Source organism: Cricetulus griseus, assembly GCF_003668045.3.
Source record: "Cricetulus griseus strain 17A/GY chromosome 1 unlocalized genomic scaffold, alternate assembly CriGri-PICRH-1.0 chr1_0, whole genome shotgun sequence".
NCBI classification, from domain to species: Eukaryota; Metazoa; Chordata; class Mammalia; order Rodentia; family Cricetidae; genus Cricetulus; species Cricetulus griseus.
In genome coordinates this window covers 160,914,998-160,936,019 of record NW_023276806.1, presented here as the reverse complement: position 1 = coordinate 160,936,019, position 21,022 = coordinate 160,914,998, and the positions used below count along the sequence as shown (strand labels likewise).

The 21,022-nt window shown below is 43.9% G+C and overlaps 1 protein-coding gene across 2 annotated transcripts in view; it reads left to right on the top strand.

Moving 5' to 3' along the window:
* Positions 1–21,022, top strand: part of Plxnc1 (plexin C1) — a 146,371-nt gene that overhangs the window by 6,236 nt on the left and 119,113 nt on the right. For both annotated transcript variants that reach the window (XM_027392654.2, XM_035450691.1), the window contains exon 2: positions 15,717–15,857. In XM_027392654.2, the coding sequence (XP_027248455.1) occupies positions 15,717–15,857 (141 nt within the window). The remainder of the gene's footprint in view (positions 1–15,716; positions 15,858–21,022) is intronic.

Below are 21,022 nucleotides of genomic sequence, written 5' to 3'. Positions count from 1 at the left end.
TGCTGTGTAGTTAGAGATTAAGAAGTGTCCATTGTAGGAACAAGTGGAGGATCTTGGAGAATCCCATTGGAAATAAATAAATGTATTATGCACTCAACAGCAATGCTTTCCTGGTTCTAGTCACCATATAGTCCCATAAAATTTGTCCTTTCCCTAATAACTGCTATGTCAAGTATCCCTTCTCTTCAAGTTCTGGGTTAGATGACCTTTATTCACTCTTCTGGATTTTCTCAAATATTCCTGTAATATAAATAGTCAGGCTGCTTGTGTTGCCAGGTTGCAAGGTATCGTTGACCACAGAAACTTGCATGATTGATGTTTCTGTGGTTGATTTAATAGTATTCAAATTTAGAGAGAAGGGGCTTTATGTTGCAGGTTAGTGATCCTTAAGGTATGGTGTGTGGACCACCAGTGCCAACATCACCTTGGAATTTGCTAAAAGTATAAATTCTTGGACCCAATATCAGACTGACTAAATCAGAGAGTCTAGGGCTGGATGGAGGGTGGGGCTGGTATTAAGTTTCCTACAAGACTGAAAATGTTCCATCTTGCCAGGAAGCTTCTTAATCAGAAAGGTGAACAACTCAAAATAGCTTCAAGAAGTCCCTGAAGCTGAGTAGATTCACTAGGCCCCTGCTTGCTGGAGTAAGAGCTGAGAGTCACTCTCAGGCAAACAGAGCTTCCAAGAAGACTCTGAGACCAGACCAGCTGCCTGGAAGAAGCAGAAGCTGCTTAGAAGAGGTTTAGGCTACAGTCACTGGGAAAGGACACTTTCCAACCTGTCGAGCTGACTGCAGACTGTGCAGTGTGCTCCAGGTTCCCAGGTCACCCTCCCTGGGATGGACTTTGGTGATAGCTGTCTTTGATACATTCCTGCTCCTGTAAGTAACCCCAATAAAAGTCATTGGTTCACAAAGTTGGACTTTGGTGGAACCCATACTTTGGTCTCTTGTGGGATCCCTTTCTGTCATGAGTAGATGTGTGTAGTATCTCCCCAGGAAAAGTCTTGTTACACAGAACAGCTGGAAATTTGGGGGTTTGTTTGTAGAGTTTATTTATTTAATTTTATGTATATGGATGCTTTGTCTTGATGTGTATCTGTGCACCATATGTATGCAGTGGCCCTATAGACTAGAAGAGGGTGTTGGGTCCCCTGGACTGGAGTTAACAGATAGTTGTTCCTTTCCTGTGGGTGCTAAAAATCTAATGGGGGCTCTTTACTAGGACACAGTGCTCTTAACCACTAAGCCACCTTCTCTAGCTTGAAACCTGTGTTTTTAATAGGCTTCAAAGTGGTTTGAATCCAAATTTCATTGTGGTCCAATTGTGGTACCTGGGATAGGGATTTTCCCATTTTCCTCCCTTGTATTTTACCATGAAATGCCATAAAAAGTAACCACTTAATCCTGTTATTCCTTTTTCTTTCCTGCTTGCTGAAAGGCATTACCTAGACAGATTTTTAAAGCTTTAGCATTTGGGGAGGACTGTATTCCAAATTTCAAAAACCTGTGGTTCATAACTAGATTTTTCATGTTGTGTGACAACAGTTTATTTGTATTTTATCCTAGGATGTGGGAGAATTTCTAGAACCTTCTGTACTGGAGCCAATTCCGCACATCAGAGATGCTCTCTAAGGGTTTTCTACTGTTCAGTGCCAATCCTGAGACCTCTTTTAGTTAGGCATAGTTGGTTGCAAAGCTCTATTGCATAAGCTCAAGCAAGGGAACGAGGGCTTTCACGGACAGGAACATTGGGAGTCATGTGATAACCCTGGAATTAGAGCAGCAGAGGTAATGCCTCATAAGGGTTACATGTACAGGCTCTAGAGTCAGGTCAATGGACTGAAGCTGACAATTAGCAGGGGCGTAAACTTGGGCAAATGGTTTAGCCTTTCTGTGCCTTGTCCTTTCACTCATATGCATGGCTTCTGTTTATGACAAAAGGTTCTTGTCTGAATTCATACATTAGTATGGAGTGTAGGCAATCCTGTGTACATGTTGACTGTCACCACCATTTGTGATTGGAAATGGAGACAGGATGAAGTGATGTTGGCAGGTGGTTATGAATTGAAGGCCACTTGAAGGAACTTCCTCTGCATCAGGAAGTGGTAGATGCTTATGCTAAGGCTCTAAGGTTTTGTAGTTAGCTTGCTAGCTTAACTGCCTAACTCCATTCTGTTTCTAACTACTATCATCTACTTCCTCAAACATGTGCCCTTCACTGTCTCTACCTGAATGTGCCTCAGCTTAACCCAGACTACATCTTTTTTTTGTTTATTTGTTTGTTTTTTGTTTTTTTGAGACAGGGTTTCTCTGTGTAGCTTTGGAGCCTATCCTGGCACTTGCTCTGGAGACCAGGCTGGCCTCGAACTCACAGAGATCTGCCTGTCTCTGTCTCTCAAGTGCTGGGATTAAAGGTGTGCGCCTCCAACACCCAGCCTCAGACTACATCTTAATACCTTCCGCTTTGGCTACTAACTGCCAATGGGTCTCTAGGGCGTTTAATTCGGATCACCAGGAAAAAGATGGAATTGTGTTCAGCTCACCTTTTCACACAAGATCATGAACACTTGGTTTAATGTAGGCAGCTACTGCCCTCAGAATGGTGCTAACTTTTGATCCAGTCATAACGACAGACTCCTCCAGGTCCTGAGGGTGGACTCCCCCAGAGAAGAATGATGGAGGAGCCAAACTGACCAACCCTTGACTATAATAACATAATGTCATCTCATGGTTTTCTGGTGACTGTTCCTTCCTTGGAGCATGTGTAGGCACATGAAAGCCGAGAAGCCCCCACCAGGCGGTGGTGTCGTACACCTTTAATCCTAGCACTTGGAAGGCAGAAGCAGGTGGATTTCTATGAATTCAAAGCCAGCTTGGTCTACAGAGAGAGCTTCAGGACAGCCTGGGCTACATGGAGAAACCCTGTCTCAAAAAACAAACAACTCTTAGTTATAACATTCTCTCTCAATGAAACAGTAATTTACTGATATTTCAGTTACTGTAGCTGACTCCCCCTTTATTAAAAATAGCTTTCCCCCCTCACATACTATATCCTGATTACAGTTCCCTCTCCCTCTAGTCCTCCCAGTTCCTCCCCACATTCCCTCCCACCAGATAGACCCTGTCTCTCATTCGAAGACAACAGTTTTCTAAGAGATAATAATAAAATAAAGCACAATAAGATAAAACAAAAACCAATACATTGGAATAAGACTAAAACAAACAGAAGGAAGAGAGACCCCCAAAAAGGCACAAGAAATAATATAGACACAGACTCCCCCCTCCTTGACACACTTAGGAATATAGCTTTATTATGTATTAGCTATCATGCATATATATATATACATATATACATATATACATAAAAACATATATATACATATATACATATATATATATATATACATGTATATATATGTATATATTGCATATGAGACAAGGAACCTCCAGTGATGCTGTTGAGTTTATTTTCTGTAGGCCATCTCCTGCTGGGCATGCAGTCTACCCTTAAGAGTAGTTTGCTTCCCCAGAGAGACTCCCTCAGAGAAAATATTCATTTGCAAGTGGTTATCAGTTGGAGATGGCTTCTGGGTTAGGGATGAAGACATGTGTCCACTTCTCCTTTCAGCTCTGGGACCTCATGTGGTGCAGACCCGTGCAGGCCCTGTGGATGCTGCTGAGGCAGAGTTCATATGTTCATTATTCCTACCTGCTTTCTCTGGCTCTTAGGCTCTTTCTGCCTCCTTTTCCACAGGCTCTGAGCCCTGAGGGGAGGGGTTTGATGGAGACCTCCTGTTTGGGGATGAGTGTTTCAACAGTAGCTGGGTTTTGTATTAGTTCCTCTGCTCAGTTATTGCTTGTAATGCTTTCCTCAGACAAGTTAGCTGTTAGAGAACTTGGTGCTATTCCTAGCCCAGTGGCCCAAGGGCCATGCTCTTATGAAGACTTCATCAAACTTTGTGTGTATGTGTGTGTGTGTGTGTGTGTATGTGTGTGTGTGTGTGTGTGTGTGTGTGTGTAGGGCCAGGTTGTCATTATTTTAGTCTGTTCAGACTACTCTCAATCTCTTAATCGTAACTACTGACCTCTCATTGTCCTATGAACAAAGCTAGAGATAATACTTAAATAAACCCCCAAAGCTAGGTCTCTATGAAATGTTATGGACACTGAAACCTGAATTCCTTCTAATTTTTACTTGTCATGAATTATTCTGCCCACCCCACCCCCAAAATTGTTTTTCAAATCACTTAAAAATGTAAGAACTATTCTTAGCTCCTGGGCCATTCAAAATGCAGGCCAGATGTGGCTCACTGGTGATGGCTTGCCAACTGCCTCTCTTCTGGAGAGAGGGGGAGAGAGAGCCTTGGAGTGGTCAGCTACTCACTCTTGGAGGGTTATGGCTTAGAAGCCATAAGGGTGTTGGTCACCCTCAGCATGGGAGGACCCAGAAGGCTGCAGAACAGGGACATGATGCTTGAGTGGTGTCTTGACGTTTAGTGAAGAAGGCACAGAAGGGACTTCTGGAGAGCATCCAGTTTGTGCGCAAGTGGGATGCTGAATGGCCTCTGAGCCACCAGCCACTCACCCTGGCTGGGGAGGGTCCAGAAATGAGTGTGTGCAGCCAGATGGTGAAGGGCTTAATGAGACAGGCAAAGGTGGGTAGATTTACTCCAATGGCCACTTTCAGACTTTTCCAAACCTTGCTTTTTAAAACAAACACTTGCCCAGAAGCTCCATATGTTCAAAAGAACAGCAGGTCCTCTGACCTGCTGTTCTGGGAGAGAGCCTTGCCAAGTTCAGGGGTGCTAGGTGAATCAGGATGCTACAAGCTTGCCCCTGCACCCGCATGCATGCGTCATCTCAGGAATTTCTGCTGAACTGGGTGAGAAGGCCAAGACTGAGGCTAGAAGGAGCATCAAGAGGATACCCAACCCCACTGAGTTCTAAAAAGATCATTCAAGATGATGTGGGCAACCAACGATTTCAAGGACTGGTTCAGATCGGTTATTTCTTGAATTTGTATACAGGGGCCACCAGTGTATGAAACCACTTCTGTGGGCAGTAAATAGGGAAGAAAATAAACATGGAGCAAATAGGTATTCTTACATTAAAACAATAACTAAAACTTAAGCAACTGTCATATAGCATTGCTCTAAACACGTATCCAATATTATCCCCCTTAATCCTTACCATAACTTGACAAAGTGAGCATTGCCATTCCTAACTTGCAGATGAGGGGGCCATGACACATTGTTAAGCAGGGGCTGAAACAGTTAAGGGGGCGGGATACATTAGGGAAAGTTCAAACAAGATTCCTTGAGAGCTCCCCCAGCTATAGCTGGGTGTGGGTTTTGCTAACAAACCTGAGAGCAAGTGTTCATGGGAAGATGACTTGGTCAATGTAGTGAGCACACTGAGTGTGCTCGAGGGTGGGAGGAAGTGGGAGGAGTTGGCTGAAGAAGGAAGCTGCAGCCCATGCGACAGAACCCCCTAGGCTGTGGGAAGAGATTAGATTTTGTTCTCAAAGCCTAGGAGAGCTTTTGAAGGGAAGTGAAATGATTGGATTTGAATTCCTAAGTAATGGCTGGCCTGTGGGGAATGGCTGGCCCTGTAGAAGCAGGGGAGCCGCAGGAGGCTCTTATAGTATTGCTGGGACAGAAATAATGTTGCTTCTGATCAGAGTGGAGACAGGGAGGATGCAGATGGATTCTTATTTCTTGTCCTAAGCCTGTGGGGAGGATGATGAGGACCTGAACTGAGTTCTGACCATGAGTGTGGAATGGAAGGTGGGAAGAGGTAGTTTATTAAGAAATGGTATTGAAAAGTGTTGGCCACCCATTAGATGATTTCAAGTGCTGTTGGTTTTTGGATGCCTTTGGGACATCCAGAAAGAATGGTGGAAGAGGCATTGGTAATACATTTTAGGAAGTGGAACCTGCTCCCCCCTAAAACTTGGAATTTATCAGGCTCTGTTAGGTCCACCCAGCCCTATTTGGACTACCCATGCCCTGAATAGTATCCTTTTCATTTTTTTTCATGCTGATAATTATTTATCCACATAGGTTTCAATTTTAGAGTTTTTCTTCTTTATTCTTTTAAATTTCGTTTTACATTTCAACCACAGTTCTCTCTTCCACCCCTCCTTCCGCTCCCCTCATCTCCCCCCTCCAGCCCACCCCAGTCCTTCCTCATGGTTAAGGGCTCCCACGAGGAGTCAACAAAGTCTGGCCCAATACCCCAGCTATCGTCATAGAGCCTGCATCCAGTAATTGATGGAACCAGATGCAGAGACCACAACCAAGAACCAGGCTGAGCTCTGGGAATCCAGTCGAAGAGAGGAAGGAGGGAGGTCAAGATCATGATGGAGAAATCTACTGAGTGGTATCTTAATCTTTCTTTTGCTGTAACAAAATACCTAGATGGAGTTATAAAGAATGGAAGTTTATTTGGCTCAGGGTACTGGAGGCTGGGAAGTCTATCACCATGGTCCTGGCATCTAGAGAGGACCTTCTTGCCACACAGAGAGGGAGTGGCATGGTGAGAAAAGGAAGTGCAGCTTGGATATCTGCTGCTTTGTAGAAAGTCACTAATGCCATCCTTTTGTAGAAAAGATTTCTTTTCATGTATGTGTATTATTGCTTTGTCTGCATGTATCTGTGGACCATGTGTGTGCAGGATCTATGGAGGCCAGAAGAGGGCATCAGATCCCCTGAACCTGGAGTTTAGGGATTGTTGTAAACTGCCCTGTGAGTGCTAGGAATTGAAGCCCAATGCCTTCTAATCTTAATGACCTACAAAGGGTCCCACCTTCAAATACTAATCGGGTGTGGATGTGGGGATTCTATTCTAATAGATGGACTTTTGGAGGGCACATTCAACCACAGCAAGGGGAGTAGCCTGGCTAGTTTATCTTCATTTCCTGCGAGGCTGTGGAACACACAATGAGTGAGCCCCCAGTAAGTGATTACAGAACTGCAAAGAAGGCTGTCTTCATCTAATGGAAAAGACAGTGGTGATAGGGGACTGAAATAAAGGCTTCCAAGATGTGCTGATGCTCGACAGTGTTTATAGGAATAGTAGAAGCCAGGCAGTGTGAAGGGAAAGGGTGTTTCTGGGGACTTCCTGCTCAGTAAGGCGGAATTCCTTTTCAGAGCCTCCCTAACCCCCAACCTGGTTGAAGAAGCGTGTTATCTAACACACCAGCTGTTCTTCATCATTGCTCATTGGCCTCCCCTGAAGGCTCCTCTCTGCCATGGTGTGACCCCTTTTAAGAACTGGATTCCAAGTACTGACCCGTGCTTCTCTGAGGCAGTAGGATGGGGGAAGCCTGAAGCAGCTGGTAACGGCAGGTGTCGCCTTGTGTCAAGCCCCTGTACTCTGGAATATTTTTTTTCTTAACCCTATGAGAGTCTTGTGCTGTGGGCCTCTGATGAAGCCCATACCTCCTAAGCTTATTTTTAATGCTTCAAATGATTTGGGGCTGCCAAATAAACCGATTATATTGCTATACAAATATATCGTTGTATAGTAATATATCTTAACACATTCAACAGCAAGATCTAGCAGCAGTAACCACCATAATCTCGAAGTAGAGATGAGCCTAAATGATATTTTGAGATATCTTCAGCAACTATGAAATGATATGAAAATATCTGATTTCTTTTGGTGACAAAGGCATGGCTTCATTTAATACTACTGTGTACTGAATCCAAAATGAAAGGAAATGCTGCTACAGTTAGAGCTTGCTAAAATAAAGATGTTTCATGGATTCCCTGAATTCTGTCCACTCTAAACCATCCATTTAAGTTTAAGAAACCATAAATATGAAATGTAAAGTGTCTCATTTTGTTTCAAAGCTCACTTGTTTGTTTTGCCTATTGTTTGATTGACTTGTTTTGCCTATGAGTATACTCCTATATGTATTTTATAGATCAGACATTTAGCCAACAGCAAGTAGATGGATGGATGGGTGGGTGGGTGGATAGGTGAGCAAATGAATGGGTGGGTAGAAGGATGGATGAAGAAAACTCAGAGAGGAGAAATGACTACCTAAAGTCTCACAATTCATAAATAATAGAGCTTGAGTGTGAACCTCATAAATCTCTCACTCTAGATTTCTACTTCTCCATGCTTTGTCAGTAACCTTAAGAGTTGAAATATTAGCTATGCTCATAAAATTATATATTAAAACACCTCTTGCATTTTCCTTAGTACTCAATTTTTTATTTTCATCATTTATTTATTGTGTGTGCACATAAGCATTCCATGGTATACATATGGAAGTCACAGGATAATCTTCAGTAATCAGTTACTCTTCCAAACGTGGGTCTTGGGAATTAAACTCATGTTCTTTATTTTCTTAAGCGCTGATGTCAAATACTTTGTCCCATTCTTAGATCCACATTATTTTACTTTGTTGTTGTTGTTTTGAGACACGTTGTCTCTGTACAGCCTTGCCTGTCTTAAAACTTGAAATGTAGCCCAGGCTTACTTCAAATCCGAGATCCCTCTGCCTTAGCATCTGGATACTAGAATTATAGGTGTGTACCACCATAACCAGATTTAGAGATACAATTGAAATAGTAATATACTCAGTCAATAGGCTGTCTATGGATTAAGGAGCTAGTAGATCCAGAAGCTGTCTCTTATGAGTTATTGATGAACTGTGGATATGAGATTTAGAGAAGACCAAGATTCCTGGTAGCAGAACAGGTGAAGTAGTAGCTTACTATTGCTCCCCCAGACCAAGTCCCACTTTCTGCAAGGGACAAATCTTGGCTCACTTGAAGAACTCTGTAATGATTAAGCCTACTTAGCAATGTTCCATAGTTGCCTGATGAGATATTGATTGGAAGTATTCAAACATTGATCCATGTGTTTATTTATTCATTCAATAAACATTTATCGACAACTTACTGTGAGTTAGATGCTGAGGTGGAATCTGCTTTCAAAAATAGAAGACAAACTGTGGTAGAGCCGAGAGTCTGCTGGGAGATGGACAATAAATACAATTTAAAAAACAAGTACAGGTGCTCTGAAGGAAGTGAGTTTAATGCTGAGATTCAGAGTTAACAATTGGGGTGGGAATGGGAGAGTCAAGTTCCCATGTAGGTGAAAAATTAACTTAAAACCTGAACTACTCAAGTAAGAGGATCCAAAGGGGGAAGAAGCAAAGAAATAGTGTGTGGACAGAGGGTGAGGTGGAAAGATGGTAACACTTCTGAAAGAGAGCTGCTGGGGAAACAAAACCAGCTTGAAGGAAGAGAGCTAAGGAAAAGCCCACAGTAGTCAAGGGACCAGCTCAGGTGGGGTCTGGTGTAATTCTCTTGTTTTGTTTTTTTGAGACAAGATTTCTTCATGTAGCTCTGCTGTCCTGGATATAGCTCTGTAGATCAGGCTAGTTTCAAGCTCACAGAGATTCACCTCTGCCTCCCAGAGTGCTTGGATTAAGGGCATTCCACCATCTGGCATGGGTGGAATTCTGAAGTATAATGGGTAACATTAAAGAATGTTGAACAAGAGTCTAATGTCTTTAAGATCACCTTTACTGCTGGATGCAGAACAGGTTGTGGTTATAAAGGAGAGACCAGTAGATCAGGAGGGAGATGCTGCAAGCTTAACCTGGGTGGATGCTATGGAGATGAGAAGGATGGACTTATGAATGTTGGGAAATCTGGCTTGGATAGGGCCAATGATGGGAGTAGAGGACCTGGTGTTTACTGGTGGTATTGTTGACTGTGATGAGCTAGAGTACTGAGGAACAAGGCAGCAAGAAAGACAGTCTGAATAACATTTTTCAGTTCTGAAGCCATGCATGGATTCCGGTGGTTCTCCTGGCACAACTAAATTCTTGTATTTAGAGAGGTCAGAGAAGGGACTTGGCATTAATCTGCATGTAAGGGGCACTTCTGGCATCCTGTGGATAGGAACCCAAGATGCTAAAAAGTATTGTGTCCCATGGGATGTGCCTCATAATGAAAACTATTCCACCCAGAACACCATTAGCTTCCTCATGGAAAATGTTGGTGGACTGTCCTCCTTGGTTTAAGAGCCAAGAAGATAGTTTCCATGCTACCTGCTACTTATAACTTTTGATGAATGATTTGTTGTCTTTTCAAAAGTATTTGGCCAGAGGGAAGGAAAGAGATTGAGATGGGGAAGCGGGAGGGGGATCAGGAACGTAAAGCGGGAAGGAGGAAGGCCAAAGGTCTTGGAGAGGGAACTGTAGTCAGGTGGAATTAGGAGGTGTCAGACACAGGGCAGCAATGGAAGAGCAGATATGAAATACATGGATCTTTCAAGTATCTTCTATAAGTGAGCTATATCTGAGACAGCACACCCAGCTCTGCTCTCAGCTCCCCCCTCCTTCTTTTTAGTTTTTCAAGACAGGGTTTATCTGTATAACAGCCCTAGCTGTCCTGACACTTGCTTTGTAGACCAGTTCAGTCTCAAACTCACAGAGATCCACCTGCCTCTGCCTCCCAGAGTGCTGGGATTAAAGGCATGTACCACCACTGCCCGGCTCAGCTCCCTCCTTACTGCACCAACCTCCTGTACACCTTGGACTTTCCCTATGAGTCTGGGTCCCTGTGTAAATTTTCCACTCAGGTGGCCCCACAGATGTTACAAACTTAGAATCCAGTCAATACTGTATATTCCAGAAGATTAGGTGGGAAATGGGCAGCCTGGATGGCTAATAAGTCCCACTTTATCTTGGGTAAAAGGCTTTTTTTCCCCCCACATTTCTTTTGCTTGATGAAGAGGATTTCCTAGTTATTGTCATGCACATGATACCATTTGATTCTCATGGCAATGCTGGGAGTAGGCAGGGCATGAGGTAGGAATGTGTCCATTGTACAATGTGGTAACCTGCAGGAACCCACTTGCCCCAATTGAGCAGAAAGTTCGTGTAGAGCAGGAACCAGAACTTGGGTGCAGAGTTTTCCTGACTGGAAGTAGGGTTCCTGGGGAGTCATAAGTTGCAGATGATGGAGACATTGTTTGAAAACAAGGGTAGCCCATGGGGACAGACTACAAAAGGAACAGCCCAAGAGATTATCATTGTGAGAATGAATAAGGACCAGCTAGCCCTCTACTTTGCTTATAAGGAAAATCTAATGTTCAGGAATCTTCTTAACCCTGGGTTTGAGTAAAAGCCTCACTCTCTCTCAGTCCCCAACACTGAAGGCCCAGCTTTGTGGACATTTCCTGTGTATCTTATCACAAGAACATCATCTGGTACCTAGAGGGCATGGCATCATTGGCCACAGGGTGAGGCAAAGCTAAGGCTGGCTTTTGCCTTTCACGATGTAGAAATCATGACTGGCACTCCCTGGAACTGTGTGGTGTGCAATGTGTAGTTGTAGTTCTAACTGCCAACGAAAACAGTATGAAGTAGCCATAATGGAAGGCATTCCTGTTCGCCTGGTTACACTCACTACTGCCTGTGTACTCCTGATCTGAGTGCACACATACGTGGGCGAGTGGCCATTGTCACACACCCCACCCCCACCCCAATGGCCTGGTGCCAGGTTGCATGTTGGGTCCAAACCTCTATCTTTCTGTCTAAAGTCATTTGAGACAAGAGTACTTTATCCTCTGATTGAGAGAAGTTCCCCTCAGCAAGGGCTAAACTGTAGGTGTGTGGTTATGGTTAGACATGGCAGGAAGGAGAAGTAGAATGGCAACTTTGAGGGAACCAAGAAAGCCCAAAGGGAGGCAAGGTTTAGAACTAAATTGAGATTGGATTTTTTTTTCCATGAAAGGCAGAAGTGGCAAAAGCATCATTACAAGGCATTAACCTTGTTACACATAGACGAACAAGCAGACGCTGGGACTCCAAGAGAAATTACACATAATAAACTAGGCAGAATGGGCTGAGAGCAACATTAACAATTATGCCCTAAGGGGAGAGAAGGGCAAAATAGAAAATAGGCCAGAGGGGGGACAAGAGTAAGAACAATTTCTGGATACAGGGGGCTGCCTGCACAATTTTCCCCCCTTTCTGCTTGGCTCCCTGGGTATTAACTTCACTTTTGTGAGGGGCTTCTCTGGGGGGCCTGTCTTTTCTTTTGTTTTCATTTGCTGAAACATAAGAAAGGCCTTCTGAGGGTTCCTTTCTCCATTCACAGAGACCTGTCCATTTCTGTGTTTCCAGCATAAAAGAGTCCATTTCCATTCAGCCAGGACAGCCCTTAGAGTTTTCTGGTGCCCAAGCCTCCCCTCTCGTATTTTCTTCCAGGCTCACAATTCGCTACAAAGTTCCAACTGTGTCTAAGGACCTCCCAGCTGGTCCACTGCCTGATCAACAAGTTATCAGTCTTGTTTCTTAAACAGTGATTTGAGAAAATCTAATTGACAGTGACCTAGTCTGTTTTGTCCCTGGGAACCTGGGGTCTGTTCCTTTCTCCTGTGATAATCTCAGCATGCTGGTTTTCATCCTCCATCTTGGATTTGGTGGAAGCAAAATGTCTTCCTTTTCTACACATGATGTACTTTTATATATCTATAAATTTTATATATTCTATACATCATTGCAACTGTATTCCAAGGGAAGGAGTGAGAAGAAGGCAATGCTTACCGTAAGAGTTTTCTATTTTAGGATACCCTTCCAGTGAGTGCCTTGTATCTCAACGGCTAGCAATGGGGATGAGCACCCACAGTTGTATGAGGTAGGAGGGCAAGTGTCTGGCAATGGTGACTGGAATTGCCATTTGCTTGAACAAATTGTGGCTTCAGGTTGTTGTGATCTAAAGGGGATTTGAGGTCTTTTGGCAAAGATGGTAGGAACGACTGCCTTGTGTCTATTAGCAACTGCCTTTTCAAATAGTGACAGCAAGCACAGCTTACCTGTGTTACTGTGTGACTGGCACTTTACTAAACTCTACCGATGCTTCTGTGCTAACTCACTTAGTCCTTATAATAGCTGTTGAGAAGAAATGTAATTATCAACCCTTCCGTGATGTAGAGCAGTGGTTCTCAACCTTCCTAATGCTGCAACCCTTTAATACAGTACTTCATGTTGTGGTGATCCCAACCATAAAATTACTTCGTTGCTGCTTCATAACTACTGTTATGGATTGTAATGCAAATATCTGATATGTGACCCCAAAGGGGTTGTGGCTCACATGTTGAGAACTGCTGATATAGAGGATAAAATAACAGATTTAAAGTTACTTAGCTAGAGAATAACAGGGCCCAGGCTCAACATAGGTGTTGGGTTCATTGTCCTATGCTGCCTTTGCCAGGAAAGGTGAGGAAGTGCATGTCATATAGCACACTGTGAATACTGGTGTGTTAGGTGGTATTACTTGTATAATCACTTATAAATTCTTCTTCACAACCAGTCTACCATTCAGGCACATTGGCCTTGTCAGGTAGTAGAGAAAGCCAACTCCCACACAGATTAAATAAGTCACCCAGGTCATCCAGGGAGTGAGAATTGAGTTCAAAGGCAGACTAGTCCCAGGTGATGTGTTTCGTCCTACTAGGTTCTCAAGTGTGATGACACCGATTGGATGACTGTACTACAGAGCTGTGTGAACAGTCTAGGGCTTAGTTTGGAAAACTACATCTTTTGAGAAGTCAGAAGTCAAAGGAAATGCTAGAACACAGAAGATTGTAATCTGGGAACAATTTTCCCCTTGTTCCTGTTCAGTTCTGACCAGCCTGTGTGATTTGGGGCCAATCTTTGGCAAGCAGGATGTCTCACCCACTCCCATCAAGGGCCTCCCAGGACATCATTGTTCATGGCTAACTGGAATAAGAACAGTTATTTAGTTCCTACTGCATACCAGACCTAAGACTCCTGCCCCATTTGGTACTTATGGATAATCTATAACCACAGCCTTTACTCTTTTTGTGTTGTGAGATGACAAGAAGTGTAGCCCATTATTAAAAAACAAAAGTAGTGTGAGAACATTATAGAAGCTCAGAAACAACACCCGATTCCCCGACTTAGCCTTGTGACACTCAAATATTTCATAAAAATTAATACACACGGTAAACTGACCTTATATTTGGTCAGTTCTGGTTTTATTTTAAGTCAAGATGTGTGATGTGTATGTGGGGTTTTTCTTTTCCTTTTTTTTAAATTTAAAGGTCATCCAGCTTTTCTTCTACTCATAATCACGAGGCTTCCTTATCTAAACAGTGGTCTATTGTTCCAGTCCCCAGACCCACAGAGATCTTTTTCCCTTAACTTAATCTTAACAGGATAGCTCCCTGCCTTCCCCAGCTGCAAGAGATGCACTGTCTTTCCACAGGAAAAATAAATCTCTAGTGGGCATTCCAAAAGTCTTCTTCAAGGGAGTTGACTGTAGAACGTTTTATGCAAATGAGCCACTCTCTTTGGTATGGTATTCCTTCCTTAAAAAAGGTGATGGGGTGTCAGGGGAAGCTATCCCAGCTCACTGAACAATGTCAACAGAGAAATATCAATGGCACTTTAAAGCCTTCCCAAATCAATTTAGTCCATGAATCCATTTAGTTTAGATGCTAATGAAACTTGGTGGGTTTAAAAAGAATGAATATTTAATAAGACATAAATTGAAAGACATAAACACTGTTGGCAACAATATAATGAAGTTAATAAGTCTCGGACTCCCCCTGCCCACATCTCCGCTCTCCAAACAGTCCCATTTCAGGAGCCACTGTGATGCTAACTGAAGTTTTCCGGCACTCTCATTGGCTGGAATTTAAATGTGCCTTTGAAAACCATCGTACAGTTGGGAACCGGGCTCTGGCAGATAAAGCATGTTATCACACTGTGCTCAGTAGCTGCAGTGGGCAACGGCTCTCTCTCAGCTCCCTATCTTCCAGAGATTTGTGGAACAAACTCAGCTTCCTGTCGTTGGAGGCAGGAAGCAGCATGGGGCCCTTCATTCTCTTTCAACAAAAAGGAAAAGACATTTTGGTTGACACTCTCAGGGTCCTGGGTTTAAAGAGGGCCTTTATTAACGAGCAGGAGAAAGCATGTGATTACATGTGCTCACAGCCTCAGACAATTGAAATGCATTTAGGTTGAGGGTTTGGACTTTTCACTTCCTCTTTGACAGAGCCAGTTGAGGGCCCGTTCTACTCAGTTCCTCATTAGCTGGGTCACTATGTTTTACCACCCTACACAATTCTCTCTTCTGCCCTCTATATTAGTCTTTGGGTTTCACAGCACGCTTGCTTGTATATTCAGAATCCCTCCCCTCTGCTGCCCTGCTGATCAGATCCTACTATCCCATAGGATAGTCTGAGGTACATCTTGGGAAACGTTTGCCTTTCAAGTCACAGAAGCCCATGCCTAGCTAAAATGGACTACGAACAACCCTACAAAAAGTACAGTGACCAGCCTCTATTCAGAAATGGGTTCTCTCCTGGCAATAATGTAGAATTCTGCTTTGTAGGTCAATCAAATTGGGGAGGGTGTGCGCCAGGTACCTGAAGTGGATGGATGGCTAGCTCAGTGCTGGCAATCAGTACATGTGAATACATAGTTAAGCATGTCATTTTCCCTGGCTTGGGCAAGCATGGTGAGTTGGGAGTTGGCAGATGAAGCCAGGAAAGCTGTTCCCAAGGATCCTGTTGAAGAGGATGTATCTGGGGTTCAGAAATGCAGACATCCTAAGAGTTCATGAGTGGCATTTTATCAGTATAAAGAGAAGTACTTAGTTTTGTTTTGTTTTGTTTAAATTGATCATTTTTTCCTTATTCATTTCTGTACAGAAAAAAGATGATCGGCCCGAACAGGTCCAGCCAATTGCATCGTCTACATTGATCCATTCTGACCTGACATCTGTTTATGGCACCATGGTGATGAACAGGACTGTTTTGTTCTTGGGGACGGGGGATGGCCAGTTACTTAAGGTTGGTTTCTCTGTAGTTCTTCAGATGTCTGCTTTTGATAAGATCCACTTGGTACCTGTCTGTTTTTAATTTTCCCTCATGTTCCTGAGTTCAACATAAGACTGTACCCCTAACATTGCTTTGTTAATACCATAGAGCCCCCTGCCAGGAAAAGGCTTGGGGGATATTTTAGAGACCTGTATGTAGTCCCTCTTCTCCCACCACCACCTCAGCCTATGATGAGGCACCAGCCACCTGCACTCTGGGAATGAGCCACACCTTACTCATAGCTGCTGGGTGAGATGAATACAGGTCTAGCCCCAACCCCATCCCTGAGTCACCTTCCTGAGACACTTAACCTTTTAGTTCTCTCTCCTTTACACTGGAAATGTACAAAGTACCTGATTTCTCACAACTTCAAAGAGATGAGCGATTACAGGCTTAAAAAGAAGAAGAAGAAGAAGAAGAAGAAGAAAAAAAAAAAACCAGGTGTGCCCTCCCTCCAGCCCACCCACCACCCACAGAGGGGGTTTGTTTTCTGCCCTTTGTGCCTACATGTGCCAAGGAGAGGTTAGAGATCTGACATTCTTTGCGACTCCCCGGGACTTTCATCTCATAGGACTGTTCTGCCCCCACCATATGGACCATCCCTGGTCAAGTTGAGATTTTTTTTGTAACTTACCTGGGGGAGGGACAGCACAGAGGAGGAGAAAGTCAACTGGGAACCACCAAGGGACTCATCTGAAACTATCCAGTGGTCCTCTTGTCAGTGTCATTAGCAAGCATGAATTGCATGTCTGGGGTGGCCTCTAGTAACAGTCATAGCTGGGAACTGCACTGTGTCACTCACCCTGGACACTGCTTGACCTCTCTCGGCAGCCAGTCAGTTGACTCTCAGCTCAGATTCTTAATTGAATACTGGCAGGTCTGCTTTCCCAGCTGCTGTCCCTCTTCAGCTTGCTGTGCCTTAGGCAGATCATTTAGCCTCTCTTAGCCTCCATTTCTCCAACTGTAAAATGAGATTATACTAGACAAGCCAGAAAAACCCTTTGCTCATCTGATGGCCTTGTAACACTGTCTTTGCGCCCACAGCCTGCCTCCAACCAAGCTTGCATACATGCCACTGTGTAGTCCTGTGTCTATACTTTGTTCACACCTACTCCCAGACTGATTTTTTTTTTTTTTGATTTACTGAGTCCTCTGTATTTGGCTCAAACCCCACCTACTCTTTGTTGCTGTCCAAGCCCCTAGAGACATCTTGTTTTCCCTGCCCCCTGAACTACACACCACCAGCATCATCTTTTGACTTGTTATTGAGGTCTTGCCTTGATACCTAGCCTCTGTGGTTCATATTTGCCCTGCTAACTTAATTTTAAGCTTCCTGGAAAGGGGTCCATGAATCCCCTCAGCCTGATATGGTGCCAAGGGCTGGGTAGACATTTGATTGAATCTGTTTCCTTTGGAGGAAACCCAGTAACATATGGGAGGGAATTTGTTTGTATACACATTCTTTTTAAATATACATTGATTATCTTTCCTGTTGTGTTAGCTTCATTTCCTGGGGAAAGGAGAGGTAGATGCTCACCAACCATTGCACAGTTGCCACCCAGGGATGCCCATGGACATACTAACCTGGTCAGGCCAATCAGGCCCATTAACCCTGCAGAAGAAATTTCTAGCCATGCTTCCTGGGTCTCCTTACCAATTATCTCTTCAGATTTGGGATGTTTTTGACAAGTGTTTTGACAAGAGCACTGTTTTCCCAAGCTGAGCCTACCAGACTGTCACATTGGAGAATTGGAGGTGAAGGAACACTTGCCTATAAATAGTTCCCCATGGGATGGCCTGGCTTCCCTGGCCTGTGGGTTCAACAAGCCATTCCTGTGCAGCTGTCCCAGCTTCAGTCTTGCTGGAAGCCCGGGGGTGGGATCAAGCCACAGCTTCATGCTGTTAATGAAGAGGCAGTTGAGATTAAGTCTTGAGGCCCTCAGAATCTATATTGGGTACCAATTGAAGACTCCCCCATCTGTAGTCTCACTTTTAGGGTTCAATTAAGAAGGAAAGATTGATAATTTTCTTTCATTTTGTGACTTAACACTTTTATGGTGTTTCCTGCCTGTTAAGTCCCTCTACCTCTAACTAATTCAGTTCTCTCGCAACCTCATTTTACAGATGGAAGAATGGAGGCCTAGAGTTGCTGAATGATTGACCAAGGCTATAAAAGGCAGTGCAGGGATTTGAACCTGGAGCAACTTCAGAGGCTGGATTCATATCCCCCAGCTATGGGAACCTTGCAGCCTGTGCCCCAGCTTCTAGACAGCAAGTGTGTGTGTGTGGGGGGGTGCCGGGAGGGAGACCCAGGACTTCTGAGGTTCCATAGTTGATGGGATCTCTGACCTGACCCGGTGTTTACTTCGTGAGGATCAACCACTCCTTCCCCTGTCTCAGGACAGTTCCCCCCCACAGCAGGAAGTTGTGAGGGTTCAAAGCCTGCTGTACACATGGACAGCATGGTGATTCCCTTCAGACTCCTTGTACCCCATGTGCAGATTCTTGGATGTAGCCCTTGAAATTACTTGGAGATTCCCCCCCCACACACAAAAACCAGATAATGCCCAGATCCCTCTATTCAAAAATGCCTCACTTCTCTTCTGCCACACTTGTCTCCAGAACTATTAGGGAAGATGAACACTGATAGGCACACATTTGGCTTCTAAACTGCAATAGAGAGGTACTGATGAGCAGAAGAAAAAACAAACAAACAAACAAAACCGGCCTGATGCAGACAGTAGGAGGAGGAGAAGAAAGGGCTTGGATCACCCACAGCCTGACTCATCAGTTTCGCAGTGATCAGGGGTGAAGGCATTTTGACATATGCCAGGCATCGTAGTATTATGCCTGGCTTGAGTATGAGCCTGGTATCTGGCAGCCAGTTGCTGTTTTTACCACCACCAGTAAAAACTTGACTTCTTAAATCTCTGCAAACCTCATGGAGTTTTAATATAATTTGGTGCAATTTTAAACCTCATGCTATTTAAATATTTCTTCCTGCTTGTGAAAGACCCGTAGGCTCACGTAGAGAGTTGCAGAATGGGGGTGGGGGTGGGGTAAGGGGAAGGCAAAGAAAAAAATGATCCTTGATTGCGTCATGTAGTGGCTGTCAGCATTTTGGATTCTTTTTTTACATAGTTGAGGTCAGACCCTATCCAGTTCTGTACCCTTCTTTTCTTCAGCTAATGAGGGAAGAGGCTTATATTAAAACGCTGCTGCAAACTCTTTGTAAACAGTATTTTAAAATAGCCCTATCATATTCTGTTATATGGGAACACAATTTTGAGCTTGAGCTGAGATACTGGATCAGTTTTTAAAAGATTACCCCCCTCCAGTCTCCCCCTACCCCAGGAAGACGGCACTACCTCCAAAGGTAAGATTTCAATGATGAACCTTGAAAAACCTAGAGACTTGATGGTTTGCTAGACCTTTATTGCCCTCCTTCTGCCTTTGAAAAATGGTCGGGAAACTGAAGAAATGTGGAACTTAAAGGTCCTGCCCTACTAATTTCTCAGCAGGTGTTTTGTGGTCATGTAGCAAGTCATGCCCACCTCACCTCCATCATCTCCCCATTTTGCATCCTTCCTGGATACGATTATAGGCGATGATTGTTCAAAGTCATCAGCATCCCCACTTAAATCAGCAGAAAGTGTGCCGACTCGGAACTCAGTGTTTGGAAATCCACATGGCACGTGTCACATGGGGTATACCATCCTGGGAACAGATACCATATCGTTCTCCAACTGTGGAAGTGTCTGTCATGTGACTCGGATTCCTTGGGGCTGACTCTGTTGCATGTAGAATGGTCTCCTTATCTCAATGGCAGGGTGGCAGAGTTTGAGCTTTTCCAGGCGGTACAATAAGTAATAGGGGAATATGCCTGAAATTTAAAATTTGTAACTTCTTGCATGCCCATTAACCTTTCTTACAAGCATAAAAGATAAGAAGGTAGCAAGTGAGGAATGATAATAGCCAGCATTTCTGAGCTCTTCCTGTGCACCTGCCGTCAGAATTGGCATCTGCATGGGTTAATTCATTTAATCCATATGAGTCAATACTATGACCATTCCCACTTTATCAAGGAGAAATCCCAGGCCTTTAGAGAGTTAGGCAGCCAGTTCAAGGTGATTGGGATGGAAATCATCCGTCCCCAGACCCCCAAGCTTTTATCCTCCAGCAAAACTGCATTTACAGTTGAAATGTAATCTCTGGAGCTTGACAGAGTGCGAGGGATGAACTGTGAACTTTTCTGTCTGATGGGTGTCTGGGCTGATCCCAGGACACCCGTGTTTGAGGTTTCCTGAGAAGGGCCTACAGTTTCTGTGGTTTTTAGTTTGTTCCTGTTTGGGGACAGTTTCTGGCAGCTGATGGATGAGCCCCTCTTCTTAGGACTGCCAATGGCTCGAGGGAACCTCTGCAACCCTAGTAGAGCCCTGCTTTTCCCCAGTGGGCTCCTTTTGAGGAACAGTAAACAGTATGTGCTCACATTGTTTGAATGGCCCCGATAGGAGAACTCAGGTTTCCCAACTTCCTTGATGCTGAGATAGGGTGAAAGGCACAGGAAGCTATGTCATACTCTTTCCACATAACCAGCAAAAGGGTATTTGTCATATGCTTCATCAGAACTGGCAAGGTTACTGGTACTGTCAATACTATACTGTACTGTACAATACTGTATAAATGGCTTTTCATTTTTCCAAACCATGGAATAAAATCAAGTCAATTCCAGAATTCAACTAGAAATTCCTGAAGGCTCTCACTTGACTTCTGGCTATTAAGGTTGTCAAGTGAACATAAGAGAGAGTTTTAAGATATATTACAGTACTCCCACAGAATGTAAAAATAGGAGGAAAAAAAATCCAGGACAGGCCCAGGGCTGCTGGGGATGGGAGCAGGCTTAGCAAAGGTAATGAACCACATAGTAGAAACCACAGGAAGTGTCAAGCTTGGAAATGGGCTCCGTGGTTGGCTGTGGAGAATGCCATATGAAGCTTATTTCAAGTTGACTTCATTTCACACCTTCCAGCCTGTGAGTCTGAGAACTCCCTGACTTGGAACGGTTCTTCTAAAGTAATATCCAAGTCTAGAACGCAGAGTTCAGGCCATGTACTTCTCTAACTACTCTACTCGTGAAA